Source organism: Chlorocebus sabaeus, chromosome 7 (genome assembly GCF_047675955.1).
Source record: "Chlorocebus sabaeus isolate Y175 chromosome 7, mChlSab1.0.hap1, whole genome shotgun sequence".
Lineage (NCBI taxonomy): Eukaryota > Metazoa > Chordata > Mammalia > Primates > Cercopithecidae > Chlorocebus > Chlorocebus sabaeus.
Window position 1 is genome coordinate 34,997,812 of NC_132910.1, and position 12,668 is coordinate 35,010,479.

General features: G+C 38.7%; 1 protein-coding gene across 2 annotated transcripts in view; it reads left to right on the forward strand.

Annotated features, from left to right (window-relative positions):
* The window catches only part of GPAT3 (glycerol-3-phosphate acyltransferase 3), a 70,013-nt gene extending 58,384 nt beyond the window's left edge, over window positions 1–11,629 (forward strand). For both annotated transcript variants that reach the window (XM_007999116.3, XM_007999115.3), the window contains exons 8-13: window positions 148–263; window positions 2,893–2,948; window positions 3,469–3,554; window positions 4,101–4,229; window positions 4,705–4,784; window positions 10,361–11,629. In XM_007999116.3, coding sequence (XP_007997307.1) covers window positions 148–263; window positions 2,893–2,948; window positions 3,469–3,554; window positions 4,101–4,229; window positions 4,705–4,784; window positions 10,361–10,460 — 567 coding nt within the window. In that variant the 3' untranslated portion in view covers window positions 10,461–11,629. The remainder of the gene's footprint in view (window positions 1–147; window positions 264–2,892; window positions 2,949–3,468; window positions 3,555–4,100; window positions 4,230–4,704; window positions 4,785–10,360) is intronic.
* Window positions 11,630–12,668: the final 1,039 nt, after the last annotated feature.

Here is a 12,668-nt window from a genome sequence, read left to right on the forward strand (position 1 = left end):
TCGGACTCTTTGATCAGACTAAGAACTTCAGTCCATAGAAGGCCAATCTTATCTTTGAGTGGAGAACAGAAATTTGTTGGTACTTAAAAAACTTTCTTTGGACAACTGTGTCTTTTACATTTTTTTCTTTTCTTATGGTACTTCTAGGTTGGCCAGGTTCATGGTGGCTTGATGGGAATTATTCAGAGAGCTATGGTCAAGGCTTGTCCTCATGTCTGGTTTGAACGCTCAGAAATGAAGGATCGACATCTGGTTACTAAGAGGTAAGCAGTGAAATTACTCAGAGTTCACTGGAGTAGCATGAAAGCTGATAAATCTTGGCCTTCCTACCAAAGAGGGCCGAGCAGCACTGAGTCTCAAAACTAAAACAGAGCTCTGTTTGCAGTTGGATTTTCCTGGCAAATCACCTGTCTTAGCCACTTTTTTTTTTTTTTATATATACACTTTAAGTTCTAGGGTACATGTGCACAATGTGCAGGTTTGTTACATATGTATACATGTGCCATGTTGGTGTGCTGCACCTGTTAACTCATCATTTATATTAGGTATATCTCCTAATGCTATCCCTCCCCAAGCCCCCACCCAACAGGCCCTGGTGTGTGATGTTCCCCACCCTGTGTCCAAGTGTTCTCGTTGTTCAGTTCCCACCTATGAGTGAGAACATGCGGTATTTGGTTTTCTGTCCTTGCAATAGTTTGCTGAGAATGATGGTTTCCAGCTTCATCCATGTCCCTACAGAGGACATGAACTCATCCTTTTTTATGGCTCCATAGTATTCCATGGTGTATATGTGCCACATTTTCTTAATCCAGTCTATCATTGATGGACATTTGGGTTGGTTCCAAGTCTTTGCTATTGTGAATAGTGCCGCAATAAACATACGTGTGCCTGTGTCTTTATAGCAGCATGATTTATAATCCTTTGAGTATATACCCAGTAATGGGATGGCTGGGTCAAATGGTATTTCTAGTTCTAGATCCTTGAGGAATCACCACACTGTCTTCCACAATGGTTGAACTAGTTTACAGTCTCACCAACAGTGTAAAAGTGTTTGTATTTCTCCACATCCTCTCCAGCACCTATTTCCTGACTTTTTAATGATCACCATTCTAACTGGTGTGAGATAGTGGCTCATTGTGGTTTTGATTTGCATTTCTCTGATTGTCTTAGTCAGATTTTTTAAAAATGTAATTCTGTAGTCATGGTGGGATATATGATGGGATTAGAAGGCCAATGTATTTATATTGCTGTGACTTAGATATAGTCCAGTCACTGAATCTTCAAAGATAAAAATTACCACCTTTAAATTTGATATGTTCTCACTTGAGTATGAGCAATTTAAAAAATAAATTAGATATGTATATTTCACCTCAAGGAAAAATATATGAAGAAGGAAAAAGATACCACCTTGAAGGTTAAATAATTGATAACTACTTGCTAAATAGATGATTGATTGTTTGCTGAATGATTGTTATCACTTAAGTCCAGCTAGAAGCTGGGCATGGTGACTGACGTCTGTAAGCCATGCACTTTGGGAGGCCATGGTGGGAGAATGACTTGAACCCAGAAGTTCGAGACCAGCCTGGGCAACATAGTAAGACCTCATCTCTACAAAAAAATAAATAAAATTAGCCGAATGTGGTGGCATATGCCTGTGGTCCCAGCTACTTGGGAGGAAGGATCACATGAGACCATGAGGTTGAGGCTGCAGTGAGCTGAGCCTCACTACTGCCCTCCAGCCTGGACAACAGGGGGAGACTTTGTCTTAAAAAAAAAAAAAAGGTCCAGCTAGAGATAGAGGAATGGGAGAAGGAACCTTTGGGGTTTAGGGTAAAGTTGAGCTACCAGAAACCTTTGTTAGGAAACAGCTTTTGCCCTGAGGCCTTTAACTGAAGGCACATTGGTTATTGCTTCTATAAACACATTATATTCTTAAGAACATAATGAAAAGTATTTGCTGAATCTGCTTCAAGTTAGAGAAATGATTCCCTATCTTGAGATCATTTGGCAGTGGGACACTCTGGCAGCTGCAGTCTGGCTACCTCAGCCCTTACCAGCTCTGGAGAGAAGAACTGGGAATATAGTGTTGGCTGCAGGGAGGACAGAACCTAAGCCTGGGAGAACGTCAGTCTTTCTCAGCTTCATGGTGTACAAATGGAAAGTTCAACCTGAATCGTTTAAGGATTGTCTTGTACTTAATGGCCATAATGCAGTTAGATCCAGCAACCCAATATTCCCATTTTTCAGATGAGGAAACCTAAGAACATGGAAAAGAGCACAAAGCTCATGACACAGAGTCTCCAAAGTCCATGTCACATGACTGTCTAGTACTCTTTTTTAAGAACAGGCGAAGACACTGAAAATCACTTACTTTGGTCCAGGCATATTTGCTCATGCCTGTAATCCCAGCACTTGGGGAGGTTGAGGCGGGTGGATTGCTTGAGCTCAGGAGTTCCAGACCAGCCTGGGCAACATGGTGAAATGCCATCTCTACAAAAAATACAAAAACTCAGCCAGGTGTAGTGGTGCACATCTGTGGTCCCAGCTACTTGGGAGGCTGAGGAGGACGGATTGCTTAAGCTCAAGGGGTGGAGGTTGCAGTGAGCCGAGATCATGCGCCTGCACTCCAGCCTGGATGAAAGTGTGAGACCCCATCTCAAAAAAAAAAAAAAAAAAATCACTTACTTTGAAATTTGAGAAATTATAATAGTGCAGATCTTCTTATACTTTTTTAGAAAGGAAACAACTTCAAATTTATTTCTTTTACTTATATCTCAATTCTGTTCCCCTTATTGCTTCACAGTTGTGCCAGTAAAGTGCAAAGAATATCAAAAAGGACATCCACCTCTCTCTTTAAAAAGGCAAAATTTTGATCCTTTTTTTTTTTCGTAGACTAAAAGAACATATTGCTGATAAGAAGAAATTACCCATATTAATTTTTCCTGAAGGTAAGAATGGGCCTGCCTACCGAGCTATAGTTGATAACAATAAACCACCAAAAATGTGTGAGGAACAGAATTGCCATAGAATTGGCAACCTTAGCCCAGATCTCTGCTCTCACAGGAATGGGATGTCATTCTCTGAGCTATTAATTCCTTGCTTTCTTTTGAGATTTGATAAAAGTCATGTTACCTTTTTAATTCAAAAGTCATTTCTGGGTAGTGAACCGAGAGCAGAATTGTCCATGACTTTAAGGGTTGCATGTATTGAAATTATCACCTGTTGAGAAGAAGTTGTACCCATAGGCCCATGGAGTGTTCAGTAGAAAAGTAAAAGCTTCTTGTTAAACCTGCTTAGTTAGAACTATTGGATTACTACTTTGGCAGGGTTTGGTTTATGATATGGTAGTACAATGCCTGTAATTTTGATATTTTAAATTATTTTATATCAAAATAATTTCTTTTAAAATTTATTTTTAAAATGACTCCCTTTAAAAATATTTATGCTCCTACCTTCACCCCCTTGCAGGAACTTGCATCAACAATACTTCAGTCATGATGTTTAAAAAGGGGAGCTTTGAAATTGGAGGAACCATACATCCAGTTGCAATTAAGGTAAAACACATACCATAATAAGAATAATAATTACTATTATAAAGATATTGTATTGGTAATTTTATTTTGGTAGCATTTTAAACTTAAAATTTGCAAGAACGAAGAACACCAGTTTTTGCATGTACCAGTCCTCTGCACTTTGCCTCTTCTGCTTTCTCATGCACTCACTCTCTATCTGTAGGTAGATGTATACTGGATGACTCTGTGCCAGGCGCTGTATTTGCTCGTAGTGTTAAGTGAAACAGTTGCTGTTCCTGCTTTCATCAGCCTTCTAGTTAAGTAAGGAGACAGATATTTAATAGTCACATAAATAACTCTTGTTGCTGCACTCTGTGGTTCTATTTAGAAAAGTAGTCAGCTCTAGTCAGACGTGTTAGCTGGCCTGGTTTACTTTTATTTTTTAATAAATTCTATCAAGTGAAATAACTTCTCTTTTTCCTACAGTCTGATAAAGCTGTTTGGCCTACCACATTTAAAACATTGGGCACAGATGAGAAACCACCCTTAGTTCATAACTGGGATGAATTTTCTTTTCTTTTTTCTCAGTATAACCCTCAGTTTGGTGATGCATTTTGGAACAGTAGTAAGTACAACATGGTGAGCTACCTGCTTCGAATGATGACCAGCTGGGCCATCGTCTGTGACGTGTGGTACATGCCCCCGATGACCAGAGAGGTATTCCTTAGCTAACACTTTATCTAATCAGGTAGAGACAAGGAGACCTTCACCTGAAAACCTGGGTGTCTCCCTTCTCCATGCCATGCTTTTCTGCTTGCTCAGCAAATGAGTCATTTTTTAAATAATGTATTTAGCTCCCTTTAAATCAAACCATTTTATATTTAGAGATTCTTTTCCATGTTGGTGTTACAATTGCTCTTGGTTTATTGAACCAACAGATATTATCTTGGGTAACACTAATAAAGAGCGTGATAAATATATGCACATGGTAAAAAATTAAACAATACAGCACTGCATTTTCTTGATAGAACAAATATTTGCTATGATTGATTAAGAATACAAAGCATTTGAGCTGAAAATGAATCTTATATTTTAAAACAAATACAGATGATTATGAGATGGTATTAAAAACTCGATAAACTAAGATGTTCTTGTAATTTTTTTTTTTTTTTTTTTTTTTTTTTTTAACCAGGAAGGAGAAGATGCAGTCCAGTTTGCTAACAGGGTTAAGTCTGCTATTGCTATACAAGGAGGCCTGACTGAACTTCCCTGGTAAGAGATCTTTCAGAAGTACTATCACTTTTTTTTGTTTTGTTTTTAAGAGAATGCCTCACTCTTTTACCCAGGCTGAAGTGCAGTGCATGATCATAGTTCACTGTAGCCTCGACTGCCTGGGCTCAAGGGATCCTTCCATCTCAGCCTTCCGAGTAGCTGGGACTACAAGTGCTTGCCACCATGCCCAGCTATTTTAAAATTTTTTGTAGAGATGGGGTATCCTTGTGTTGCTCAGGCTGGTCTCAAACTCCTGGGCTTGAACTCCTGCCTAAGCCTCCCAAAATGCTGGGATTACAGTCATGAGCTACTGTTCCTAGCCTTTTTTTTTTTTTTAACTAAAAAGAGTCACTGGTAATAATGTCATTTATCATTCTAGTTAGTTATAGATTTAGCTGAAAGTAATAGTGGTTTATACATAACAATGGCTTAAGTAAGATAGAAGTTTATTTCTCACTTTAACATAACCAGTCAAGGCTGGTAACAGCTCAATCTGTATTGCTTTACTCTCCTCAATTTGTGCTTCTCTTATGGTCCACGATGGCTGTTCCAACTCTACTCATTGTGTGTAGCAAATGGCTATGAGGAAGGAATTTTAAAAAGGATACACCCATCTCTAAGAGCACAAGCTGAGAGTTGTATATCCCACTTGTACTTGTATCCATTGGCTAGTACTCAAGTCATGTGACAACACCTAGCTGCAAAGGAAGCTGGGGAATGTAGTCATTGTTCTGGGTGGTCATGTGCCTATCTCACATTTAGGGTTCTTTTTCTGAAGAAGAAAAGGAGAATGGATTTGTGAGTACGGCAGACATTGGGAGGCAAGGGGCTACTTTCAGGCTCATTCATATTTAACTCTAGCTATAACTGTATAATAAGAAAATTGAACAACTTGAAAAGAAGGGAAATAAGTGAAATATTTTAGTTATGGATCACTATGGTTTTAGTTTTTGTTTGTTTGAAGATTGAACGTAGGTGAATGTATTAGTCTGCTTGGGCTGCCAGACAAAATACAGTAGTCCCCTGGGATAATGGGGGATATGTTCCAAGAGCCCTAGTAAATTCCTAATACGATAGTACAAATCCTATATAGACTATGTTTTTTTCTTTATGTACATAGCTATGATAAAGCTTAATTTATAAATTAGTCATAGTAAAAGATTAACAACAATAACAACTATTAACTAGAACAATTATAATAATACACTGACTAATAGAAGTTTTGTGAATGTGGTCTCTCTCTTTCTCAAAATATCTCAATATTTTCCCAGGTTGACTGTGGGTAACTGAAACCATGGAAAGTGAAATCTTGTATAAGGGAGGAGTTACTGTACCACAGACTGGGTGGCTTAAACAATAGAACTTTGTTTTCCCACAGTTCTAAAGGCTGGAAGTTTGAGATTAGGGTGCAGCATGGTCAGTTTTTGATAAGGGCTCTCTTCTTGTGTTGCAGATAGCTGCATTCTCCTGTGTGCTTACATGATCTCTTCTTTGTGCAGGCGTGAAGAGAGAGTGCATGTTCTCTAGTCCTAGTTTCTTTTTATAAGGGCACTAATCCCATCATGAGTGCCCCACCCTCATGACCTCATCTAACCCTAATTACCTCCCAAAGGATCAGTCTCTAAATAGCACCACATTGGTAGTTAGGGAATTTTGGGGAGGACAAAAACATTCAGTCTATATCAGTGAAGGTTAACTATACCTACATTATAGTGGGAGGTTGAATTATTATTATTATTATTATTTGAGATGGAGTCCTCTCTGTCACCCAGGCTGGAGTACAGTGGTGCAATCTGGGCTCACTGCAACTTCTGCCTCCTGGGTTCAAGCAATTCTCCTGCCTCAGCCTCCTGAGTAGCTGGGACTACAGGTGTGCACCACCATGCCCAGCTAATTTTTTTTGTATTATTAGTAGAGATGGAGTTTCACTATGTTGTCTAGGCTGCTCTCGAACTCCTGACCTCAGGTGATCTGCCTTAGCTTCCCAGAGTGCTAGGATTACAGGCATGAGCTCCCTGGCCTGGAGACTGGATTCTTATTTACATACAGGGTATTAAATTAGCAGTCTGTCACAAAACAGTCTATACTTCAAGTCCTATACAGTTAATAAAGTTCCTGCTGTCTTTTTTGGTGTTTGAAAAACACTTTGCATGAAAAGTTTATTTGAGGCAATTGTAGCAATGTTTCTAGGAGGAGGATTTGGCCATCTGAGTTAGGCTGTCAGCCAGGAAACCAAGGACCCTCCTGAACCAGCAGAGGATGGTTTAAGGTGTCTGCCTCTAGAAGAAGGGCTGGCTAGATATTAGACAGTAAGCATTCACTTCACATCATTGATAGGTTCTTGTAGGCTGTGACTTTAAGCAAAATGACTTTATAGTAGGTTCTTGAATAAATAACATCATTTTGTTCCATGTACTTTCTTTATAATGTTGATGAGAAAAAATACTGGGTTTTGTTATAAATCATTTTGTTTAAAGTTACAGTTTCTAAGAACCTATCAACGGTGTTCAGGGAGGACTTACTGTACTCCGTTATGCAAGGGTGGGGAGTATCACTAAAATATTTATCCATTCACATAGTGTGAATACAACTAATTGTGTCCAGGTAAACCGTTTCTGATATCCATTATGCAAATTAACAAGCCACTAATTTCTACAGTGAAAACTCATTTCTAAAATTTGTTATGCAAGGACCTGGTGCAGTGGCTCATGCCTATAATCCCAGCACTTTGGGAGGCTGAGGTGGGTAGATCACCTGAGTTTAAGAATTTGAGACCAGCCTGGGCAACATGGCGAAACCCTGTCTCTACAAAAAAAAATACAAAAATTAGCTGAGCCCTGTGGCGCACACCTGTAGTCCCAGCTACTCGGGAGGCTGAGGCCTGAGAATCCTTGAACGCAGGAGGTTGAGGCTGCAGTGAGCTGAGATCGCACCACTGCACGGCAGCCTGGGTTACAGAGTGAGACCCTGTCTCAAAAATAAATAAATAAATAAATAAAATTTGTTATGCTAATTAACAAAGCTTGAGAAATCGATGGGCAATAAAGATAAAGATAGCTAAAGCCATTAGTGGCATCTCTGAAAGGCAGCCTTCTGATTAAATGCTGGCTGACCACCCTGGAGTATGAGTTCTTGACTAACAGGGTATATGACTTGAGTTCCATACACCCTGGAGTATGAAACTGACTAGTCCTAAGGCACAGGTTAGGACTAAACATTTGTATTACACTATCTACATTGGAATATGTTAAACTAAATGACAGAATCATAGCATCATAAAACTATATAAAACGACCTTGGTCCACAGATGTCCTATAACCCATGGTCATATGTGCAGCTGGGTTCCTTTTCCTTATTCAGTTTTTAAAACTCTTTACACACCCTTTATCTTACCTGACACTCAGCCCTCCTGCTTCTACCCTGAAGTCAGTGTCTGTAGTCTCAGATGCAGAGGAAGGGAAGAAAGCCTTGAGAGGCAAGAACCACTTAGGGGAGTCAGCCAAGTACAGACTCTCCATCAGAGTGGCTGAACTAAATCCGTCAAAAATGATCGTCAGAATTGTCCAATTTCCTTTTATCAGGCCATATGCAATTGTACAATAAAATTACTTTTAATTACCTAGCCTCTTAAAGAAAAGAAAGTGGCCTCATTGCCTTTCTAGAGATATTTGTCATTTACCTATTGGATATGAATTAACATATCTAGATTTTTTTTTCATAGATTGAGTGAAAATATAATTTTATGATCTTAAACTGGCTCTTACATATGGCTGCTCCTTTCCTTAAGAACTAAGACCTGCTGCCATTGCAAAGGGGAATTGGGTAAAATTTTGAAGTCTCTAGGGGTGGCAAGTCACAGTTTAAGTACTTAGGGCAGCATGAGGTTTATTGGGTGCTTGGGAAGGAGAATTGTACAAAATGATGTCAGATTGCTCAAGACTTAAATTTTTGCCTGTTTTGGGCTTGGATCTTGTGAAAGGAGAAAGGCCTTTCTTACTTCTTTAGTTGCCTTAGTTCTCACTATTCAGAATTCAGGTAAGTGCTGTTAATAGAAGAAGCTCATTTGGATAAAAGAGGCTTATGTGGACAATTCTGTGGACCTAACAACAAATTATCATCTTGTTTCATGAAAACTTCCCACAACTGACCCCCTGGATGATTTGTGGATCACAGTCTGTTTTTAAGTTGAGGACTTATTGCTGCGTCTTAGATTTGACTCTAGAAGCCAGAGCACTGCATTGGTCTCAAGCAGGTGTCTCTATGGAGGTCAAGTTCTGTCCTCATGGCACTGAGTTCACTGGCTAACCTATGATCATTCATCATCATCAGAAAGCATTTGGTAAACATGCACGCTTAACTAGGTTAAAATTAAACAGTCAGAGTATAAAGTAAGCAAGTTCTCAGCCCATGCTCTCCTAGCAGTTAAAATCTAAAACATTAGATTAGGAGCCAGATAGTGACCTATGGTAGTCCAAACTACTCCCAGCAACTCCTTTGTTTCTTTGTGTGTAATCCAAAGAAGGAAAAGCCTGCAGAGTTCTTATACCCAGACAGGCACCCTGGAGAGAGTTCAAAGATTTACAGGTTCTGAATGAAGGAATGCTGCTTACATAGGCACTTCTGGTTGAATGCAACTTGTGATTTTGTTGTTTGTTTTATTCTGAGTCTGTTTTGGAATATAAAAGATTATAAATGCTGGAAATGTAGTGCTTTGAATGAAAATACAACTTGTTAAACATAGATAGGGTTATATTTGAACAATGATTTATCTTTTTTGAATAATCATTTATCTTTAAGAAATTTACCCACACATATACAGTATATACCCTTACCGTTTCTTCTGTGTATATTTTAAATTTTCCTATGGTTTTCCAGTAAGACATAGGTAGATGAAAAACCAGTATTTTGTTTTCCTTAAGGAACAATATAGAGAAATAATCCTAGTTTTAATAATCCTTGTTTCAATCCAATTTTTGGTTTTTTTTTTTGTTTTTTTTGAGACAAAGTTTCACTCTTGTTGCCCAGGCTGGAGTGCAATGGCATGATCTCGGTTCACCACAACCTCCGCCTCCCAGATTCAAGTGATTCTCCTGCCTCAGCCTCCCAGGTAGCTGGGATTACAGGCATGTGCCACCATGCCCAGCTAATTTTGTATTTTCAGTAGAGACAGGGTTTCACCATGTTGGCCAAGCTGGTCTCGAACTCCTGATCTGAGGTGATCCACCCACCTCAGCCTCCTAAAGTGCTGGGATTACAGATGTGAGCCACTGCACCTGGCCAATCCAAATATTTAATACACTACCCCTTAACTTCTAAAGAAACTGAGTTAGAGATATTGTTACTTATTTTAACCAAACATCAGAGAGATTGTTGCTTCCTCAAAGCAATGTATGTTTGGCAAGTGGTAGGGCAGAGACTGAAATCTGGGTCTTCCTGTTTCCAAATCCAGTGTTCTTTCCCTTATTTCATCCCAGCTGCCTAAGCGTCATGGCATCATACAGCATGTTATTATTAAGTTAACTCTTTTAAATCACTGCTGTAAAGTATCTTTTATGTATTTGTCTTTCTGTTCGCAGGGATGGAGGACTAAAGAGAGCAAAGGTGAAGGACACCCTCAAGGAAGAGCAGCAGAAAAATTACAGCAAGATGATTGTGGGCAATGGATCTGTCAGCTAAGAGGACAACTGACAGCCTTTAGATCTACAACTAGCCCTTAGAAATGGAATGGCTTTGTTTTTTGTTTTGTTTTTATGATTGTGAATCTTTTCTACAGAATGATTGTCTCTACCTCTTTATGCCAGAGGCAGAACCTACAGGTGCCCTTTTTGGCTTTTGTTGTTGTAACATTAGCCCCATGGATTGTAAGGTGGTTTACTGAGTTCAAACAGATTCTGCTTTGATAAAATGATGGCGTCACTGTTGACTGAATGAAATATTTGTATAGAAAAAAGTGCTTGTAAACTGTGTTTGGAACTCATCGGTAGGGTACTTCTCCAAAAATGCCCAAACTCTCTTTTTATAATTAGCCTTGCCACTTTCTTCGGTCACTTAAATGGTGAGATTACACATCAATGCAAGATGACCATTATGGTTATGGTCTACTGCAAGGTTGAAAGGAAAAATGGAGGATTGTATTTAGGAAAAGGGACAACTTTGTGGCCACCTGCTCTGAAAGTCAAAAGGAAACATAAATTAGTGTTATTAGTATGTCGGAAGAGAAATACTACTTTTCTTTTTCACAGGAGTTCTCTGGCCCTGTGAACTCCACCTTGAGCAATGTCACAGATTACAGTTATTTTGCAGGTGAATTAAGCTTCACCAAAGAAAAGTGAGTCAAAGTTAATGTGTATGTGCATTTATATGTAGGCAGCTCATAGACCACATTTTAGCCAGCAACTGGTAACAAAGAGCTTAGTTTTCCTTGTTTGAATACTGTAGATCTATACCTAGTACCCCTCCCATCTACTGATTTGTTTGTTTTTATAACCAAACACATTTTCAGATAGAAGGAGCCTTAAAAAAAAAAAAAATCACATTGAGTAACTTCAGTATGAATGAATGAGAGTGTGCGGAGCTACCCCTCACCCTCCACCCCTTTGTGGTTTATTCCCTAGTTTTCCCAGTCTCTTAAACAGAAAAAATGACTGATATAATTACCTTTTGGAAACTGAGCCTTAATTTTTTTTAGAGGGAGAAATAAGTTTTCCTCAACTCACACAGCATAAGCAATGTTTGACAGCAATATAATGCCGTTGTAAACTCCTGGGAGTATTGTATCTGTTCTGGTAGCCATGTACAGAATGTGAAACTGTCTTATGAATATAAATAAATTCTATATTTCTAAATGTGTATTGCATTATTCCTCCCTCCCTTCCCCCCTTTTCTGGTTTTGAGTAAGTTAAATTCTTTTCTATTACAAACAAGAGTTTTTTGCTTTTCATTTCAGTGACATAGTTAGATTTTATTGGACTGGAACAAATGGGAAACAAGAACATGAGCCACTGACTCTCTCCCCCCTCCCCCCACTTAAATCTTATTTTTTAGTCTAGTTATTTGGACTCTGGCCCTCTGAACTCCACCTTGAGCAATATCACAGATTACAGTTATTTTGCAGATGAATTAAGGCAATTATATCTAACTAGGTAGGCCTAGCATAGCATATATCAGTTTATACTCTTCTTATCTATCTAGCTAGTTGGATTTCATCCCAAAAGAGAACTTGCAAATAGGTTACTCTCATGGCCATCCACCTCTCTGTTCTCACTCTCCCTACTTTCCCTTTGTTGTTTGGTGAAATTTTGCCCCACAAACTCTATTAGGAGTGATCTTGACTGAAAATTAGCAAATTCAAATATGTATGTTGGGTGACTTTTTGTCTTATTTTTTCTCAGAAAAAGGAGTGCCTTAAAAAAAAAATTCTATGTTAATTATGGCATGAATTAATAAATCTATTTCATTAGCCCAGTTCTCAGAAAAGTGTAACTTTCCAAGATCACTGTATTAAAAATAGCAATGCTATCATGTATTCACTAGATAACCTAATAGTGTCTCTATCTGAACTTTTGTCTTCCAGGTCTGATTTACACAACTAGTTTTCAGGTTGCTTGAGGAATTGCCATGTTGTTGAAACCATGTTTTTGGAAAGCTGATATTGCTCAGATTTAGCGTATGCTCCTTAGAACTCCTTTTACGTTTGCTTTCCTTAATATTATTCCATACCCACTTTAGAGATACTGTGTCCAGAGTTTAGTATTCCTGAGTCTTCCCTAATTGTAAGGCGATATGAAGGGAAGGCAGGATTTGGTAGAAAAATCTCATCAGATAAGCTGAGCTTTCATTGAACCCTTGCATACATTCATTAATTTAGCCTCAAGGTTGCCCTAT